The sequence below is a fragment of the Dromiciops gliroides genome, chromosome 3, assembly GCF_019393635.1.
Source record: "Dromiciops gliroides isolate mDroGli1 chromosome 3, mDroGli1.pri, whole genome shotgun sequence".
Classification (NCBI taxonomy): Eukaryota; Metazoa; Chordata; class Mammalia; order Microbiotheria; family Microbiotheriidae; genus Dromiciops; species Dromiciops gliroides.
The window spans coordinates 547,398,426-547,420,085 of NC_057863.1; the positions used below are offsets into that span (position 1 = coordinate 547,398,426).

At 38.2% G+C, this 21,660-nt stretch overlaps 1 protein-coding gene across 3 annotated transcripts in view; it reads left to right on the forward strand.

Moving 5' to 3' along the window:
• Nucleotides 1–21,660, forward strand: part of UVRAG (UV radiation resistance associated) — a 372,875-nt gene that overhangs the window by 138,624 nt on the left and 212,591 nt on the right. For all 3 annotated transcript variants that reach the window (XM_043995097.1, XM_043995099.1, XM_043995098.1), the window contains one exon: nucleotides 13,299–13,425. In XM_043995097.1, the coding sequence (XP_043851032.1) occupies nucleotides 13,299–13,425 (127 nt within the window). The remainder of the gene's footprint in view (nucleotides 1–13,298; nucleotides 13,426–21,660) is intronic.

The window sequence follows — 21,660 nt, forward strand, 5'->3', positions numbered from 1 at the left end:
AATGGAGTAGGAGGAGCCCCTTTCATTTTACTTCCATTGCTTCTCCTCCAACTCATATCTAATAGCTCCTGTTTCCTTAGGCAACAAGATTAGAGTTAGGATCCTTACCCCTAGTGACCTGCCGCATCCTCCCAGTATCATTTCAGAGAAGCTAAGTGCCAGTATCCTTGCTGTCTTAAGGAAAAATAAGCATCCTTATTGTTAACCTTAGAGTGACTTGTGAGTGCCTCATTTGTGCTGGATGTTAGTACTACCTAGGAAACACTGTACTTGGCCTATACATTGGACTTGAGTCGCTGATATCATGTGACTTGCTCAAACCCTCAGATGCCAAGGCCTGTGTAGAATATGTGGTACCTACAGTATGCTTTTACATTCATGCATGTGGCCCACTTGTCAGTGATTCCTCCGTAAATGACTCCACATCATGGGATGTTATAGCTTTTCATAGAACTTAGGGCTGGGAGGGATATTTGTGATCATCGAGTTAATCACCTTCATTTTATTGAGGTCATATAACCTATAACTAGCTGGGAAACAGCCCTGACTTTGGTGTTAATAGCGTTCAAAAATTCCTGCTTTGTTACTTCACTGCTTGACATTGTTAGGCAAATCTTTTAACCTCTCTGGGCCTCAGCTTCCTCCTCTCAAAATGAGATTAGGAGACATCTAAGGCCCCTTGATGAATAAATGAATTAATGAAGCATTTATAAAGGAATTTCTATATTCAGAGGCTCATGCTAAGTGCTGGGAACATGCACAGAAAAGTGCTGGCTCTCAAGGATCTCATGTTCTAATGGGGATGATGACAAACCCTCATTAGAAAGGGTTAGGGAGGGGCAGTTGGGTGGTGCAGTGGATAAAGCACTGGCCGTGGATTCAGGAGGACCTGAGTTCAAATTTGGCCTCAGACACTTGACACTTACTAGCTGTGTGACCCTGGGCAAGTCACTTAACCCTCATTGCCCCACACACACTCAAAAAAGAGAAAAGTAAAGAAAGGAAAAGAAAGGTGTGGGGAGAGCTTTCAGCTGCAAATGAAATGGAATGGCTTCTAAAGTGCAGCAGTGAAGCAGGTAATAATACTCCTTCTGTAATGTCATTTCCAGTAATCATATCCCACCCCATTCTGATGTTGAACTGCATGACAGTGCCACAAACCTTGGTGACCAGGACTTTGTTTTTGAGTCTTTAGTCAGTGTGACTGTGGCACCTGCAGATGTGTAGACTGCGTTTTTCTCCAGAATGATGGTACTGGGTAGGAGACTAGAAATTGTGCTACTTCCTAGGGGCTTGGGTTCGGGTTCCTCTCTAGCTCTGAGTCTGAGATAGTCATGGTTAGTGCCTGGAATGCTGGACTTGCAGTCAAGAAACCTGGACTTGAGCTGTGTGATCATGGACAATTCACTTAAATTCCTCCTCTGTAAAACAAGGATAATAGTACTTGTGTTCTCCACCTCCTAGGGTTTTGAGGAAATCACTGGTCACACTTACAAGTGTTATAAACTGTGAATCTGAGTTATCCTATGACCTTATAGGAAAGATGATCTGATTATTACTTTGGAAACCTGCCCAAAATGTTGTTGGGAGGGTTGTCACAGTGAAGCAGTTCTACTTAAATGGAAAGTAGAATTGTGATTGAATAAGTTTCTAAACTATCTCCTCCTTTTGGAAAGTTAACAAATCCTGGAATCCAGTTCCAGGCCTTATCTTTTAAAGGGGCAGAATGGGGAGGGGGGCACAAATTCATTTTAACCTTTTTTGGGTAGGTATATATTATTCCATTTATTTCAGAATCTGTGTCTAGGAATAAAATGCTAGGTTTCTGGCTTCTTGTTTCCTCCCCCTCTGCAGATCTGCCAAATTACTTTCACTAGGTGACAGTATATGATTTGTTTCATGATGGAAAAAATATATTTAATTTTGGTTTTCTCAAACATAATTGGTGACATTTTATAAAGAACAAAATGACAGACTATATATATGAGTTTAAAACTTATAACTGCAAGAAATTGACTTCACACACTCAGTGCTGCTTATCCCACATTAGATTTCCTTACCCTCTCTTGAGGTATGGAATTAACTACCAGTTATCCATATATTGATATTCATGTTATGGTTTGTTTCTGGAAAGAATTTTTAATCCTGTGTCAGTCATACCCCTTTTCATATATACGTGGAAATACGTACACATGTACATATCTCCGTGTGTGTGTGTGTGTGTGTGTGTGTGTATGTATGCATGCATGTGCAGCAAGTTTATCATCTCAATTTTGTTTAGCTTTGATTCTAATTCCTTAAAAACTCAAGCTCAACAGTGGAGGATGGTGGTTTTCTGCCAGTTTGAAAAGGCGGAAAAGGGGTATGGAGTATTTCTCCCCTTTTCTGTTTTGTTAATGTGGTTTTCTGTATACATACTTTTCTTTGACAGCTACTTAGTTGCCTCTCAGAAATTTGTTATATTATTTTATTATCATTTTCTTCCACATTATTATGAATTATTTGTGTGATTTGTTCTTTGACTTATTATTTAGGATTTTGATGGTCAAACTATATTTGGGTTTATGTCTTTTGTTTTTGTTCTATTAATTGATTTTTCTTATTACATTATTTGTCTGTAAAGGATATGTTTACGATTTCTGCCTTTTTATATTTGTTTGAAATAGTTATGTTCTCTTCTATATGGTGAGTTTTTATAAAAATTCCCTGTGGTATTGGGAGAAATGTCCTTTCTATCAGCTTAATTTAGAAGATGCTATAAGTCTTTTAGCTCTAGAGTCTTCACCAGTTCAATTCTATATATTCCTTTTTGTTTATATTTCTTTTTGATTTATCCAAAGTGGTGAGGACATTGAACTCTCCTGTCACTGTTGTATTCTGTCTGTCTTCTTATAGTTCAATTAATTTATCTTCTATGAATATCTATGTTAATGCATTTGGTGTATAAAACTTTAATATTGATATTGGTTTGATGTCTGCTGTCAACATAATATAGTTCCCTTTTTTAATCTTTGTTTATGTTTTGGATATTTGCTTTTTCTTTTTCTGATAGTATGATAGAAACTCCTGTTTTTTTGGATTTAACTGAGGCATTAAAAAAATTTCCCCAGCTTTTCATTTTTATTCTGTGTATTTCTTTGTTTTTAAAGTATTTCTTGTAAGCAGTAGATTGTTTTTTCCCTTATCCAGTGTCATTCTTATTCATTTTCCTGGATGGTTTAACTTATTCATACTCAAAGTTATGAGAGATTTATATTTTCCTCCTTGTCTCTAATGGTATCCACTCTATCCTCCAGCCCTACCCCCCAAGTTAGGTCTTTTTTCCCCTTTCTTCCTCTTCAAGTACTTTGTCTCTTCAGTTATCTTAGTTTAATCTGTTTTAAGGTAACCACTTTTTCCCACTAGCTCTCTTCTCCTCATCCTTAAGCCTGTAACCCTACCTCATCTTCCCACTTGTTACCTCTTTCCTTAGCTTTTAGAGTTTTGCTTAACTCAGTAGTTTCTTTTTCTTTCTTCCTCTTACCTAGTTATCTACTTCTTCTCTTTTTTCTTTATCTGTTAAGTAAAATAATATCCCTCTTCCTCTCTTCCTTGTTGTTTTGTTCCTCAGTTTTCAAAATTCATTTTCTATACCTTTTCCAAAAATGATTTTTCCCCTCATTGTCTTCACTATTTATCTTCCCTTTTTACCCTTATTTTTGGTTCATAGCTCTCATACTTAATTAGTTTTTCTTTAGTCTCTCTATTCCTCATGGAATTAAAGCTCTCAGGTATCAATTTTGGGTTTCTTCTTTTAAACAGTTCCTATGTTATGGTCTTGTAGATATTGCCCCCTGATGCCTCCTCCTCCCCTTTTCTATTGTGCCAAGTTCTAAGAAATTCTCATAGGTGATGGGATATTTATTGCCTTAGTAAGAATTTTCCCATGCCCCTGTTTTTGTAGTGCATTTTTGACAATTGCTCTCTCCATGATTATTTTTGTTCCATTTGCCTTGATATCTCTCTGTACATCCCCACTTTTCTTGATCTTTTATTGCCCTTCATCTGAGGAAGAATAACTGGTCTCTCTAAGCACAAAATTACTACCCATTGTAAGTTCCCCATCTCCCTTTATACAGTAATATCTTTCTTCCCCCATGGGAGCATCCATGAGTGGTACTCCCTCCCTCCACTGAAACAAGATTTACCCTTTTCTTTCTCCTTGTTTTAATGTCTCCTTTTGCCTCCTCATCCATTCTCCTGTAGACTCTTCTTCCTGAGAGACTGCAAGTTATTTTCCTTTCATTGTTAATTTTTGACTTCATTTGGGCACTTCACTTATTCTCCTTTATCCTCTTCCCCTCTTCCTTTTGTTTGCGTCCTCCCCTTTTGTAGTTAAGTCACACAAAAACATTGATTCTACTACTGTTTGGGTGTTGTGCTGTTTAACTTTTTTTGTTTCAGTCCTATTTCTCTACTGTTATTTCTGTTTGACTTCTCCTTCCACCTTTTTCCTGTTGTGGACTTTTAGAAAGAAATTTCTTAATAGTCTCCCTGTTATGATTCAGAAGACACTCCAAGATCTTGCTATGCTTTGAAAAGGTCAGAAGTGATGCCATGATTATCTACTCATTCATTAATCAATCAAAAGACACCTACTTTATGTCAGGCACTGTGCCTGTAATAGGAATATAAAGAAAAAAGAAAAATAACTCTTGCCCTCAAGGAGCTTACATTTTAATGGGGAAGAAAATATATATAAATCAAAACATGAAAGAAGAGGTGGAAGGTCATCTTAAAGTTGACTAGTAGCTAGTCACCAGTAGCTGAGGGGACTAGGAAAGGTAACCTAGAGGAGGTGACACTTCAGCTAAGTCTTTTTACCAGAAATTTTCTTTTTTAGTATATGTCCTTCACCCCTCCCAGTGAGCCACTCCACCAAACAAATATTTTTAAATAAGCAAAGAGGGGGTAAAATCAATAAAACTGATTAATATATAAGAAACCATCTGAAAATATATGTAATGTATTACAGTTGTAGACCTTTTACCCCTGAAAAGTAGTGGGCTGGGCATATCTTCTCATATCTCTTCTTTGGTACCATGCTTGTTCTTTGTCATTTTTCAGCTAATCTTCAAGGAAGCCAGGTGGTTTCCACCTGGGATTTCCAGAGCATTTGTCAACAGAACTCTTTGTGAATAACAGTGTCTGCCTCAGCCAACTTGTACTAATAACTATTAACTTATCTGCTATTTTCTTGGACTGACTGCTTTAATGGACTGGTAGTGCCATCTGTTTAGAACTGGAGGAAGAAAATATTTTGGGTGAGAAATTATTGTTCCAAATTGTTCTGTATATAGCTGCCAAAAATTGTTTTCCGTGGCCACTGGTTAATCTAGTTTATTCCAGTATTTTTTGTTGGCGGTTTTCCATTATCTCTGAGTTACAGATCAACTGTTTACAGTGGCCACAATAATAATGACTAATGAATTAATAGAACTTTTCAAGTGTCTTATGTTGATTATTATGTTTGATCCTAAAAATTCTGTTATTAGGTAATAAATGTATTATTAACCCCATTTTTCAGATCAAGAAACTGAGCTCAAAGGTTAAGTGATTTGCCCAAGGTCACTGAATTACTTAGGCAGCACAGCCAAGGCTTGGATATAGACCTTCTATTTTCAAAGCCTGTGTTCCTTTCACTATATTGCTTTCAATCTCAGTTCTTTCAGTTCTATTATAATGTGTGTTTTGAAAAAGCAAATTTGTTCTAATGCAATTAAAATATGAAGGAACATTTTGAATGTAAAGCAGATTTTTAGTTTGCTTCTGCATGTTTTCTTCCATGAGAAACAGAATGCAGAAAAGTGTGCCACTTCACAATAACTAATAAGCTGTCAGATATCATGGGCTTTGCTGAAGCTTCCTACTTCTAAGTAAATCCTAGCTAGTTCCCTCGCCTGCCCCTCGCCCGCCAGCCCCCCCCCCCCCACACACACTGGGGGCAGAAAAAAGTAGACCACACACATTAGATTTTAAATGTCACAAAGCTACAATCCTTCATACCTCCATTTCTACAACCTTTTTCAAGGCAAAGTACATATTTATTGTATATTTTCTGGTCCAATAGGAGCAATGCTTGGAGAAGGGCTGGTCAGCAGCATCCTGTCCCCTCTTTACTCCCTTCCACTGTGGCCAGAGGCTTGGAGTTTCAGCCCACCCAACTTGCTAGTGCAGCCTCAGTTGTAGGTCAGTGGCTGGGGCCACTATTTATTGTATTAGTTATGTATTTCTTAACCATTTAATATGCATAAAAGTGTGCTACCATTTTTATTAGGCTCCTTTTTTTTAATGTGTCATTGATGAAAATTTTGAATGTTGTTCTCCTTATCCTTTTACCCCCATAAGCCCTGGGGACCTGGGGTTTTTATTGTGTGATTTTTTGCATAGCATGATCCTTTTTTGGGGATGCAAATGTCACATTATAGTAGAACTGACTGTACTTTCCAGATTGTTTAATTACATGGCATACTTGTAAATGTGTCTCAGGATGCCTTAAGTGATAGGGAGAAATGCACTTTGGAGAGAAATTGTTGGGGCAATGGGTTCTGTTGTGAGATGGGGAGGCCTCTGAATAATAGACAGTGTCTTTGAATACAAGAAGTAGTAGAAGGAACACTGACTAGTCTAGGAATTGGGAAACCTTAATTCTAACCAAAGCTTTGTTACTGGGACTTTGTTAAGTTGGGTCAAAGCACTTTACTTTTTGAATAAGTTCCTTGAGAGCAGGGACTGTTCCACATTTGTTTTGTGTAATGAATGCTTACATTGATTGAAACTTACCTCCCCTCCTCTAGTAAGTTATGATGTCTTGATTAGGAAATACTGAGCTTGGCCCATTCTACTCTGTTTTAACTTTGCCTTGTAGCACCCTCACTGCACTCCTTCAATCAGCCTTGTAATTGTTTTCTACCTATTACTCTGCACTTTTCATTTTCTTTGCCACTTTCACATGGTGGTTGTGGAGATATGTCATGTTGTAATGGGGAGAATACTGGATTTAAAGCACCTGGACCTAGGTTCAAATTCTGGCTCCGATGCTTTCTGCCTTAGTTCAAGAAGTCACACAACTTTGCTTAGCATTAGTTTTCTCATTTGTAAAATGGGGAAATAAGACATACACGACCCATCTTCGAAGGCTCTTTAGGAGAAAATTGTGTTGTAAATTTTATAGGTCTGTGTAAATAAGATTTTTTTGTGAGGAAAGTGCTTTGTTATACCACACTGCATCATTCAAAACAAAACAAAACAACCCAAACCAAAACTGGAACTGCTGTTTTTATTTGTCTTATGGTTTGGACTTTTGATTTCACTGTGTAGGTTTATAATAATAGTTATTAACTAACATTTATATAGCCACTTTAAGGTTTGCAAAGAACTTTACATCTTTTAACTCATTTGAAACACCCAGTGTGTTTTAAAACTTTCTCCACTCCTGCAATTCACAACCTATCTCCAGTTATAGTCTTAGAGAATTGCTTGAGGCACTTAGAGGTCCAGCAACTAGCCCATGGCTATACAGCTAATGTGTTTCAAAGACAGGACTTGAATCCAGGTCTTTGATTCTCCCTCTAACTTTCTGTCTTTTATACCACACTATAATTATTATCATCTTGTTGTCATCTTGTTTATCATCATGTTTAGATAACAAGTAAGTAATTTACATAGTAAATTCTTCTGATCAGCTGCTACCATTACTCCTTTCTATTCCTCTCTCCCCTTCCTGTTGCACTTTAGCATTTTTCAAGTTATCTTTTCTATTAGTATGTGTGTTGGAAATGGAAACGAGACAGTTTTTGATTTATATGGACACATATAGTCTGTAATATACTGGTATTACTGTGAATGCCTGCACAAATGCCTTCTGATTAGAGTTATCTGTATCACAAAAAATTCCAGGCCTTGGGAACAGCATCAAAGTAGATGAAATTTATTTTTACGGAAATAAAGGAGGCAATTCTTTATCTGGGATTTCTTTTTCTTTTTGTTCCTCCCTCCCTCCCTCCCTCCCTCTCTCCCTCTCTCTCTCCCTCTCTCTCTCCCTCCCTCCCTCCTTCCCTTCCTTCCTCCCTCCCTTCCTTCCACCCTCCCTTCCACCCTCCCACTCTTCCTTCCGGGGGTTACTACAGTAGTGTTACTTGTGACTGACTACGTACAATATTTTAATGGGTGGATCTAATTTAAGCCAGTATCCTGAAGTTCAATATTTAAATGAAATGAAATGTCATTCAGCAGTTAATCAAAGGAGATTTACTTAGCCAAAACATAGAAAAGATAATCAACAAGGTTTCTGCATCACATAGGCCAGGTAGAAGTGAGCTCTTCTTGCTGTTTTATGGATTCCATGCCTGGTCATCAGGGCAAGGTATTGTGATTCACAGAGTCTTAGGACATCTGCCAGATTTGAAGGTCCCTGACTCCACAGGAGTGGGCCTTTTTATGCCTTTAGGTGACCAGGCATCCATGCCAGTATGGCCAGAGGCCAAAAGGAAATTGAGTCAAGCTTTTGAGACAACTTTGTTGTCTTTTAAGGAAAACAAAACCAGCTTAATTAATTTATGTGGTAGAGGAAATGAGAACTCTGACAGAGATGCTGTTATATGCTCTCTCTTTGTGACAGTGCCCTAAGAATGAATCGTCTAGAGGACCTTCCAATCAAATGGATTTAGAATTTTTACTGGAAAATCATAATCTTGAAGCTGCAAGGAGCCTGACATAAGCAGTACCAGGGAAGATAAAAAAAAATAGGGAGAGTAAAAAAACTAAACTAAAAAGATAACATTAAAAAAAAACCACACAGAAATAACGACCACAAATTTTAAAGCTCCCTGAAGGCGTGACAAAAAATATGGAAGAAAACAAAGCCCAGAAATCCTTGGGGTTTTTTTGCCCTTTCAGAATGACCCAATCTCAGATCTAAACTCTTTGGTTTATGTGGTAGGCAAGGACAAATTTTTGCAGATAATGAGGCCGTGGTGATGAGCAGAAGCAGTACATTGTGTACAAGGAAAATCAGGGTTATAGACCAGATGATGACACCTGTATCACAGTTACTGTTTCTTTATTCCATCTCCAGGTTTATCTGTAGTCAAGTGGCTAGGAGATGAGAAGCCTCTTTCAGGCAGCATATCTTGGAGTCTAAGCTAATACTGAGTCTTTCCCCATATTTTCACACACTCACCAAAACCTCCCACTGCTTAGGACCTTCATCATTTGGTTGATACCAAATCTTTATCCCTTTAGAAGCTTCTTCAGAGGGTCTGCCCCCAAGGTCTCTCTCTCACTTTCATCAGGTGTTCAGGATTACCACTATATCAGCTAAGGGATTTCAGTTTTTCCAAGTAAATAAATATACATTCACAATAGTTATATAGAAATGACTTTATAAAAAAAATAATAATAATAAAAGAAACAGTTTTATCTGCTCCTTCCTATTAAAAAGTAAGGCACCAAACACATCCCTGAGGTTTCACCTCATACCCTGCAAATTGTCAAAGATCACAACCAGTGGCAGTAATCAGTGTGGGAGGAATTGTGAAATGATATGCACATGTTTATCCCTTGTTGCAGGAGTTATGAAATGGTAACCACCATTTTGGAAAGTAATTTGGAATTATGCAAATGAAGGGACTAAAATGTCCATACCGTTTTTTCCAGAGACTTTATTACTAGGTTTATGCTCCAAGGAAGCCATTGATCAGAATAAAGTCCCCACATACACCAAATTTGTAGCAGTACTTTTTGTGATAGTAAAGGATTGGAAACAAAGTAGATGCTCATTGATTGAGGAATGGCTAAAGAAATTCTGCTAATGTAATGGAATAGGACTGTGTTTTAAGAAAAGATGAATGTGATTAATTCAGAGAAACATGGAAAGAGCTACATGAACTGATGCTGAGTGAAGTAAGCAGAGCCCTCCAAAAAATATACACAGTGGCTACAACAATGCCAATGAAATGAATAGTTACACACACAAAAATCAAAAGTGAACATAGCAACATTATGAAAGTCAAGCATTACTCAAATGAAGATATATGAAAGGGCACCCCCATAAAATAGCATTGGTAAAGTCAGTAATCCCATCCCACTCACCTTGGGCCTGCATTACCTGGTTTCACCCCTGTTGGACCTGATATTGTTTGGTGTTAAATATATAGGATGGTTTGGGTAACTCTAAGGATTTGCATTTAATCCCTATCCACACAACCTGCATAGAGGTTGCTGAGAGGTTTCACACAGATACTGATTCCCAGGAGCTCATAGTACCCCTTCCCTCCATGGTCTATTCTCTGTAACTTCATGTGGGTGATCCAGATGAAGCAGGACCTTTGTGGAGAGGATCACGTTCATTAGGCTTGAATGGTGTTGAAGGGTTCTTGCTTTCCTGTGTTGGATTTCTCAGTACAGTTTTGCTAGTACCCCCACAAGCTGGCCATCAATTGCTTTTTTAGCTCCCTTCTGTTTCATGAGCCATTCTCAGAGCACCCTATGAGATTGTCTTCTCCCTTTGCCCATCTAGGAAGATGAGGAGCTCTGTGCCCCTATCCTCAGACAGCCTATTTGCATTGATAGCAGTATTCATTCAGACTACCACTGTCCGGATGGATCTCCTGCCCCAGTTTCACTAGTTGATCAGTCTGTAGCAGAATGGTTCTATTGTGGTAAAGGCCTATATCTAAAGACTGAAGCCCTTTATCTGGGACTTTGCCCACAAAGAGGGATCTCATTGCCCCTGAGATAGGCTGGTCATTGAATGTAGTGTACCATCTCACCCCCAGTAGAGCCAATCAATTTGTCAAACCCATTTACTTGAGAATAATCACCCCCTCCGCTGCAGATCCCCATGTGGATGAATATAACCATCTTAGCCATCTTAAAAAGGCCAAATGACAGCCTTTATTTGGAGCATGTAACTGATTCAACAGGCCTCGAAGGGCATAGTAAGTCCATGGCGAACTCCCCAAGCCTATGTAACTCTGTTGTGGAGTGTCTCCATGCTGCCTCTATTGGGCCATGACCTCAGCAGCCACACTCCAGTGACTCATTAAGTTGCTGTTTAAAGTACTCTTGAATCCTTCCTGGTTTCCAGGCGGTAAAAGCCCACCCATGTCCTGCTCCCTCTGTAGGAGAAATTATATGTTGTGGTGTAGTAACAGGATAATCCCTAGGCTTTCTTACCACACGTTCCCAAGTCTGTTGCTCACTCTTGCTCTCAAGTTCCTGTTTTATGGCTCAGGTATCAGCATGATGTGGTGCAATGGCTGAGGCCTGTTGGTGTGAGCTTCAGCTTGAGCCTTAGCCCTTTGAACCAATCAGGCACTGACTTTCAGGGCAAAACTAGCCTAACTCATGTTGGGGGTGGTTATGAAAGGAGGGGTGCTAACCCTGTTAAATAGTGATCCTATCACAAGTGGCATACAAGAGGCATTAATTAACAAGTAATTCTGCTAAGGGCTAGGGATTTAAGATAGTCCCTGCTTTCAAGGAGCAAGGCAAGAAGAATTTTACTGGGGGAAGAAAACAACAGTGGAAAAGGGAAGTAGGGAAAGAAGTGTTTGGAGTGAAGAGTAGAAGGAAGATTTGTAGTGAGTGGCCAGAAAGTAAGGTGGTGTTTTGGTTCCAGACAGGCTAAGCTAGAAGCCCTCCTATCAGAGACCATGTAGAATTCAAGTTTTCAGTGATGAAGGGGACAGGAGGTGGTGATGAAGGCCAGGGAGAAGTGGCCTGATTTGTAGTTCATATGACCAGAAAATACTTAGGGTCTTGAGAGTTATTTCAATTCATTTCACATGATTTCTACTGTACTTCAGCTAATGTGAATTTGAACAAATTGCTTTATCTCTTTTACCAGGGAGCTAGATGGAGCAGTGGATTGAGCACTAGGTCTGGAGTCAAGAAAACCTGAGTTTAGATCTGGCCTCAGATACTAGTTGTGTGACCCTGGGCAAATTATTTAACCTCTTTATGCCTCAGTTTCCTCAACTGATAATAGTTCCTGTCTCACAATGTTGTGAGAATCAAATTGAGATATTTGTAAAGGGCTTAACATAGTACCTGGTAAAAATGCTGTTAATAAATGCATATTTCTCTACTCCTTCCATTCCATCTTTCAAATGAAGATTATACCTGATAACAAATTTAAAGGAAGAAAAAAATAAAAATCAATAAAAGCTTTCATTTATATAATATATTAATATTATAAAGTACATTCACATAAATGAACAGTTATTCCTCATAACTCTATGAAGCAGATAGTTTATTATTATCCCCATTTTACAGATGAAAAGAATGAGACTCAGACAAGTTAAAGGACTTGCCCAAGGGCAAATAAGGAATGACTGATGTGGGCGGCTAAAATTAGCCTCTGGTGCCCCAAATGGAGCCGCCCCTCCCCCTCCATTTCAGCTGCAGAGCTAAGAAGCCCCGTGGGCCTTGGAGCAAAGGGGGCACAGCTCCCTCAAGCCCCGGGTTCCCAATGAGAGAGCCTTTTATATACCAGGGAAGTTAGACAGTGAAGTGGGGGTCAGTACAGAGAGAGAAGTTAGAAGAGGGGAGACTACAGAGAAAGTTAAGTGAAAGGGGGACACTACAGGGACTCTACAGAGACTGAAGGAGGAGTGGAGCAGTGAAAGGACAGCTAGAGAACTGAGAAAGGAGACATAGAGCCGAGGGAAGTGGGTGTGGGTGCAGCAGACAGGCCAGACACAGGTGAGAGATGCATGGGAGGAAGGGAGAAAGTTAAAATGCAGTTAAGATCGTATTTCTCTTTGTATTTAACTCTAAGTTTGTTCCATATAAATAAACCCTTGTGCTTTAATTGAAAAAAAGGCTTTTGCTCATCAGTCTGGGAGAAGCACTGGGGAGGGGCAGGCCCTTGCAGGTTTATCTGATAGTATCCTGCTCGCCATTTCTTATAGCACAATGGTGTTCAATAATAATCACATCCCTCGATTTGTTCAGCCATTCCCCAGTTGATGGGCATGGCAGGGACTATTCTTGATTGTGAAGCTTAGTAAAACCTAGTTGTTTGTTGAGTATTCATTGACACTTTTTTTTTTTTTTGGCGGGGCAACTGGGGTTAAGTGACTTGCCCAGGGTCACACAGCCAGCAAGTGTTAAGTGTCTGAGGCCGAATCCGAACTCAGGTACTCCTGAATCCAAGGCCGGCGCTCCATCCACTGCACCATCCAGCTGCCCCGACACTTGTTTTTTAATGTTTATGAATACTGAAGGTCTCTTTTTTTTTTTCCTTCCTCTAGAAAAAGGAAAGTGAGTGCCTACAGTTGAAACTTTTGGTTCTTCGAAATGAGCTGGAAAGACAAAAGAAAGCCCTGGGGAGGGAAGTGGCATTACTTCACAAGCAGCAAATTGCATTGCAGGACAAAGGTGAGTGAAGACACAGAGGAAGAGTTATCCAGCATACTTCTATATTAGTTGCTTATTCTTCCCCTCTCTGTAATCCATATAGTCATCTTTCTGTAAATAGGCAGAATAAAACCAGGGAAAAATAATTTCCTTTTTCTCACCTAATTATTCATTTGACTATATATACAATGAACCTGTGTAATCTAAATGAAGTAATTATTGTGAATTGTATTTGAGATGACTTAATAGTTTGCTTTTTCCTAAATTGAATTCTCAGAATTTTTCTCTTTATTCTACATAGTGCTTTGTAATTAGGTTTTCAAGGATCTGCAATTCAGTGTGGATGTTTCTTCCATTCATGCAACTCTCTTTGGCTTTCAGAGTCCTTCATAATCCAGCTTCCTCCTACCTTTCCAGGCTTCTTATATCTTACTCTCTTTGATCCAGTGATGCTGGCTTCCTGGCTATTTCATGAACAAGGCACTCAATTTCTTGGTTCCAGGCATTTCCTCTGGCTGTCCCCCAGAGGATAGAATGCTTGCTCTCCCTCCTCTTTATCCAGTGTTGAGCTTTCTCTATATATTTGTTTGCATATTGTCTCCCATATTAGATTATAAGCTTCTTGAAGGCAGGGACTGTCTTTTGCCTCTTTTTGTATTCCCTGCACTTAGCACAGGCCTGACACATAGTCAGAGCTTAATAAATATTTGTTAAATTGAAGCAAATAGAGGTCAAGTGATTTGCCAGAGGTCACAAAGTAACCTAAGTAAGTATCTAAGGCTATATTTGAACTCAGGTTTTCCTGACTTCTGGCCCAACTTTCTATCCACTGTGCCACTTAGCTGTCAAATTTTGGATCAGAGGTAAACTGATTAGCTGCAGGTCAGATAGCTAGTAAGTTTCATAACTATGTTTCAAGCTTACTCCTCATATACTGTTCTCAGTACACTATACTCCCCTACCACTATCTCCATTATCATTATCATTACTTGGAGTTGTTTCACTGTCATTTAAATTCATGGGATATTAAGACATAGCCAAATTTTCCATTGCACCCAGAGGCGTCATTAGGCTTAGAATATAGTAGATCCATCAAATTTGATTTTTCCATTTCACTTGACCATTACATGCCATCATAATATGTTACTTAGAGTTAGTACCTAAGATTCTGTTTAAATAGCCTACCATTAATATTGAATTCCGTATGACATTTTCTACATTAAACTTCCATAATTCCCACTCTGATCAACATGCCCAGAAAATAACTTTGCACATTGTCATAAAAAACATAACAAAAAAACCAACAAAGCCAGCCATCTACCTAGACACCCTCTTTGGAACACACAACCCTGCTCCTTCTTTTAACTTTCTTAATATAATACAATCTGGATTTCTTTGTTTTTTGTGGGGCAATGAGGGTTAAGTAACTTGCCCAGGGTCACACAGCTAGTAAGTGTCAAGTGTCTGAGGCTGGATTTGAACTCAGGTCCTCCTGAATCCTGGGCCAGTGTTCTATCCACTGCACCACCTAGCTGCCCCATAGGAAATTAACTTTTTTTCTTTCAGAAAATAAACTTTTAGCAAATTTTGTCCCCTAGAATGTTATTTTAAGACTTGTGTGGTAGATGTCTCTCTCAAGAACGTGAGGGCTAAGATTTTACTCATTTTTACCTGTGGTTCCCAGATTCTAGTTCGGTTCTTATTTGGGCTGTTATTTTTTGAAGGAAACCTTGGAGGCAAAAAAAAGTGTTTTTGTTTATTAATAATACAGACAGTTTTTGACCTAAGCCTGATGGTGTTCTGATGGAGCTTGAACTTGGCCATATTCTAAAATTGTTGATGAAGAAAAAACCAGCCTATTTTAGAAATTAATGGCTTGGTGAATCATTAGAAAATATGAGGAAATTTCTCCTTTCTCACATCCTGATGATGGACCAAAGACCCCATAACAAATACATGGAGCCCTCTTATTCACATGCTGAAGGGTTGTAGGAAATATCTTATGTGAAAGAAGTGGGTTTTTGGGGAAGTATCTTTTATTTCCATGAATGCCTGGCAAAGGGATACACACAATAGGTATGAAATAAATATTTGTTTTATAGAGTTATCCTGCTTAGAATTTAACTCCAGAAAAGCAGAAGCCATATCTTATTTCAGTAACCAGCACCTTGCTGTGAATGCTGTCAGTGCTTAATAAATGCTGGTAGAATTGAAGTGACTCAGAATTGGAAGGACCTCAAGGGTCATCTATGCCAGCTCTTATGGAATTAAAGACACTCTACAACACTTGTGATATGAGTGATTACTCTAGTTGTGGGGAGCTCTTATATCCTGATATATCCCATTCCACTTTTGTATAGCTCTAATTATCAGGAACTTTTTACTTCTATTGAAGCAAAGCCACCTTCTCTGCAATTTTTAATCATTGTTCCTGTCAGCAAATCAGCAAGCTTGCACTGTAGTAGGTGGAGTGCCTAACTTGTAGTTAGGATGACCCAGGTTCAAATCATGCCTCAGACACTTAATAGTTGTATGACCCTGGCCAAATCATTTCACCTTTGTTGCCTCAGTTTTCTCATCTATAAAATGGACATAATATTATAATACGGACCTCCCAGTGTTATTATGAAGATCAAAGAAATATTCATAAAGCATTTTGAAAACTTTAAAGCATTATACAATATATTATATAATATAATATTTATTGAGCGCTTAAAATATGTTAGGCACTGTACTAAGCAGTTGTGAAAAAATAAAGGCAAAAACAGAGTCCCTAGTCTCAAGGAGCTCACATTCTCATGGGGTTGGGATATAGGGAATGCCATGCAAATTATGTACAAACAAGATATATTCAAGGTAACTGGAGATAATATCAGAGAAAAAAAACATTAACATTAAAGGACACCAGGAGAGGCTGCTTATGGAATTCCTGGATTGAGTTAGTTGTAGTGGATCTTATAAAAGTAGGTTATGAATTTAACAATTTAAAGGAACATAGAGAAGGAGATTAGGGGACTAATTTAATGCCTTTCCCAAGAAAAGCAAAATGTTTTCTAGAATCCATTGTGTGTGTATGTATGTATGTGTGTTTCTATGTGATTGTGTGTATATATAGATATAAAGATATAAAGACATATACACAGATATATACACATATGTGTGTGTGTGTTTTTGCATGCATGTGCACACTCACATGCCTAATAGGATGAATACAGGGAGATAAGACTTCCTGATTTATGTTCCTAGTTGTTTTACTGACTTCCTTGATTTACCCACTCCAGATATTTTGGGTTGGAATAATGCTAATGATAATAACTAATATTTACAAAGCTCTCTAAGGCAGCTAGATAGTTTAGTGGATAGGATACTATGCCTCAAATCAGGAGTACCTGAGTATAAATCTGGTCTCACACACCTATTAGCTGTGTAATCTTGGGCAAATCACTTAACCTCTCTTCACCTAAAATTTCTGACCCCTAAAATGGAGATGATAATAATAGTACCTACCTCCCAGGGTTGTTGTAAGAGTAAAATAAAATATTTGTAAAGCACTTTGCAAACCTTAAAGCACTATGTAAGTATTATAATTATTATACTATATATAATTCATAAAGATTTCAGCTGCAGATAATATGTGTATGTATACAAACCCACACCTGTAGCTGAAATCTTTATAAAGCTTTAGAGTTGGAAGGGAATCTATAAAGTTTACTGAGATGTAGGCAAGTGAACACCTCAACCATCCAAGTCACATGGTTTCTATCCCATTTTTTAAAATCTCCAGGGATATAGTCATAACCTTCCTTGGTAGCCACTTCCTTATTTCTATATAAACTCAATCTTTGTGCCAATTGAGCCCAATTTAATAGTCTGATTTTTTTCCCCTTCCTTCCTTCCTTCCTTCCTTTTTTTGGGCACACAGCTAGTAAGTGTCTAAGGTCAGATTTGAACTCAGGTACTCCTGACTCCAGGGCCAGTGTTCTATCCACTGAGGTACCTAGTTCTGGCCCCCCCCCCCCAGCCGCCCAGTGCTTTCTAAAAATTATCCCTTCAGAGTCTAATCAAATTTTAGTGACCATTCTTTCTAATTCCATCATCACTTTTCTTTTTTCGTAACAAAACATTTTTACCCTCTCCTGACATAAAACCTTAGGATTGGAAAGGGGTCTCAGAAATCAACTCCTATACCTTCTACCTAAGTACCTTCTACCTCCCCTCCCTTCCCTTCCAATACCTTTCTTTGTTTCCCAAGCACAGTGCCTAGACCAAGTGATTACATAAATACTTGTTGACTTGTTGTCCCTTTTGGTGAGAACAAAGGGCTTTTCCTTCTTGGAGATTACTTGGACTTGGATGTGTGCTAACAGAGTAGATCCGAAGTGTAAAAGGATAGGTGTTGCTACTTTCCACTGTCCTTGCCAGAAAACTTACTGGAGAAGGAAGGGGAAACCATTCATTTGGGGAACCCCTGTTCTAACCTCATCGACATAGTGGTGGTATAATAGGATACAGAACTGGGAGGCATCTTAAAGATCACTCGGCTAGGACAATCTGCACCTGACCTTGAAGGTGCAGCACCACAACTTGGATCCCAGATTTGCCACTTGACTTCCTGTATGACCTTGAGTAAGTCTCTTAGTTCCTCTGAGCTTTGATTTCTTTGTATGCAAAATGAGAGGATGGGACTATATGACTCTGGATATTGTAGCTCTAGTGTGATGGTTCTCATTTACCCTCTTCTTTTTGGAAAGGAGGAAACTGAGACTGAGAGAAGGTAAATGACTTATTCTCAGGGAGAGTGCTTGAGCATGTCATGCCTCCAAGTGAGATAGTATGTGGTCTCAAGGAGACACAAGAGACCTCAGAAGACCTAGGTGACACAAAACTCTAAAACCCAAAAAAGACTAATGGCATCTTCCAAGGGTTTTTATCCTCTTTTGATAGAGGCAGTTCATTATATGTTGATCAAAACTAATTGGTTGGCATCATTCAATTCCATTGGTTGACATGACTTGAAATGGTCTACATTAAAATGAACTCTACAGTTGGTGTCCAGGAGAAGAATACAAAAGACCCTCACTTAAGTTGCTGAAGGTAAAGTCCATTATCTAGGTGTGTTTTAATCCCATCAGTCCTTCACTGAAGTCAACAAAAGGATCCATCTCCATTTCTTTTGATCCCTTGGGTTGGTCCCAGATCAAGGTGAACAGGACTTTCTGAAATAGTGGGGAGAAAGGACTGAGAAACTGATCTCTGGGTCCCCCCCCAAGAAATCCATTATTAATAATTATTTTCTCACATTTTAATAGAAAAATTGCCAAATATATTCCTATATAAAACTAATTTGCCTGAGAAAGCCAGCTTTTTACACAAGTCAAACTTAATAGCTCCACTTAGAATTCCTTTAGTAATACATAGTGGGGATGAAGGTAGCTCCTGTGTGCTCTTAAGTCTAAGTTATTTGGCTATGTTGTGATTTCATGACTTTTGATCAAATTAATTCATAGAGAACCGTGGTTTGCAGAAATTATTGTTTTACTGCTTTTGCTATGGTAGAAAACCAAAATTTGTCTCTTTCGTGTTTAGTGGTGATTTAATACACTTTAGTTATGGTGGTGAAATAGTTCACTAATATGAATTATGCTGAAGACTTCTTACTCAGGATAATGTTTTTCCCTTGTTAGTACTTATTTTGCCTTAGGGTTTTGAACCTGTGAACTTGGAGTCAGGTCTGACAGGCTGGAATTTCTTATTTTTAATCTGGGCCCTGCTACTGATTGTTCTGAGCAACCAAAAAGGAATTACTCCACATATTTGTCTTTTTACACATCTGTTTATCTAGGATCACTACCTCCCAATAGCACCATATGGATTAATTTAAACTCTTGGAAGAATCCAGGTGCATGCATATACACACACACACTCTCTCTCTCTCTCTCTCTCTTTCTCTGCATAAGTATGTATGTAAAAATTCTGCAAGACACAGGGTGTTTTATTGGAGATATCCAAAAAGTAGATTTTATTCATGGTGCTGGCTTATTGAATTGCTTAACTCCTTTGTGCCTTCTTTTGCATTCCATGTAGTAAGACCTGTTTCCCTATACTACAGAAGTGGTTTTTGAGTTTTGTAGTCTTGGGAGTAACTTCTAGCTGGTCTAAGAACTAAACTCTGCTATTATTGGTTATTAAAAAAATCATTCACAAATAGACTTTCATTCTAGCATGGATTAGTAGTTTAGCTTATGATGTATATAAAAAAAAAAAGGCAACAACCTGGATACCACTTCATTAGTGTCTCCTTAAGAGCAATTGCTTCAAGTTAGTTGTATGCTTTTGTTTTGTGTGCCACCCCTCCTTCCAATTTCAGTGACAAAGGGGAGATGTGTTGGCAATTTCATAAAATCCTATGTCTTAAAGATGGGTATGTCTTTAGGGGTACTCTTACACGCTGATGGAAATGTTTACAAACCAAAAACCCTTGAAGACCAATGGAAAATGATAAATGTTTTTAGGATCATCTTTTGTAAGGCAGGGGCAACCAAAAGAAAAGGACTTTTTTCTTTTTTTGTAGGGTGAATTTTCTATCTTCTAGAAAGGTCAACACTTTTCCTTCAGGTAATAAGTTGTGGGTAGGGTAGGAGCAGCTGCTACTTCATGATTGAGCAGGTTAGGATGGCTGGATTGAACAGAGCAACCACTTGGGGAACCTTCATATGAACATGAAACCTCAGGAAAAGAGTTTGCAGTAGATTTGGTCATGTACAATTAATCTTCAATTTTCAAGGAGGATTTAATGTTCCTAGAAAATGGCATGAAAGTCAAAAATGTGAATGTTTATACATTGAACCTTTGGGAAATAGGAGAATAGGCTCCCAAGGCCACAAAAAACTGTAATCTTTTGCTAGAGAGTGCTGGAGATATACTTTCCTGCTTGCAGTTCCTACAACAAAACATTAATTCTGATGATAAGCACTTTTTGTAACACAGGAACCATAAAATAGCCCTTCAAATGCAGTACACAAAATAAAATTGGTAACTTGCAAAACATTTTTCTTGTTAGTAATTCCCTAGAATTCTGTGACCTTTGATGCTAACATTTCAATAAAAAAACCAACAACATTGATTTCAGACAGTATTATCTTTTTGTAACACATGAAATCTACAGTACCATAAATGTTGTACAGGAAATAAAATTCTTAAAACTAAAACATTTTTTTAACCTGAATCTTACCTTCCACTCTGTCAGACGATGGTGTGAGGGCATTGTACTTTATACTATACTGCTAAAAACTCTCTACCTTGGCTGCCTTCTGAAAATCAAGGGAGAAATGCTGGGAGATGAGGCTATGGTTAATGATGGGATTGACAGCCTTGATGTGTCTCTAAGCAGCTGATAGATTAGGTTGACAGCAGCTTACAGACATTTCAGCATGAAATTTATATAATACCTTTCTTTTCTTACTAAGCTGCATCACTGACTTTGTACACTTGGACTTAGAGCCCAAAGGATTTGTGTTATTATGCTTTGAAGGCATAATTGCAACACAAAGCTTGAGTTTTAAAGGCAGACAGTATGCAACACATGCATGGGCTGAGGGGGCTTTTTACTTTATAAGACCAGCGAAGCACCTGGTAGAATACTAGCCACTCCACACACTTATGCACATTGCACCTTTCATTTTTTTCTCTATTTCATCAGCAAAAAATGTGAATATGCAGTTACTAATAAAATCTCCTGAATGTTTGAAGTTGTGAAAGTTAAATATATGAATCTGAGGATTATACATTAATGTGAGAGGTATATTAATATTTCAGACTTTACAGTAGGGGAATAGATAATATATCGACAAATTCATATAAAGATAACTGAAGTAAAAGTAAATTAACTTGAAAGTGCTTGCTCTCCAAAAGGACTTTAGTGGAAGAAGGATATTATTGCTGTTTGCTATTTTCAAGGCCAATATAAAATGTTAATGACTTATGTGTGTGTGTGTGTATTTGCATGTGTATGTGTATATATACACATACACATACATATACACATACATGACTTGACTGAGTAAAACCTCAAATCCACTTGTGTGTCTGTGTGTATGTATGTAAGTAAATATGTGACATAGTCACATTACTGTACTTAGAGTCCTTAAAAGTAGTCAAGCCACCCTACTTCAAGTAGAGTAACCACTGGTTACATGATATATTTTTTTAATAAATGTATTTTATAGTTACATGTAGAGATAGTTTTCAACATTTGTT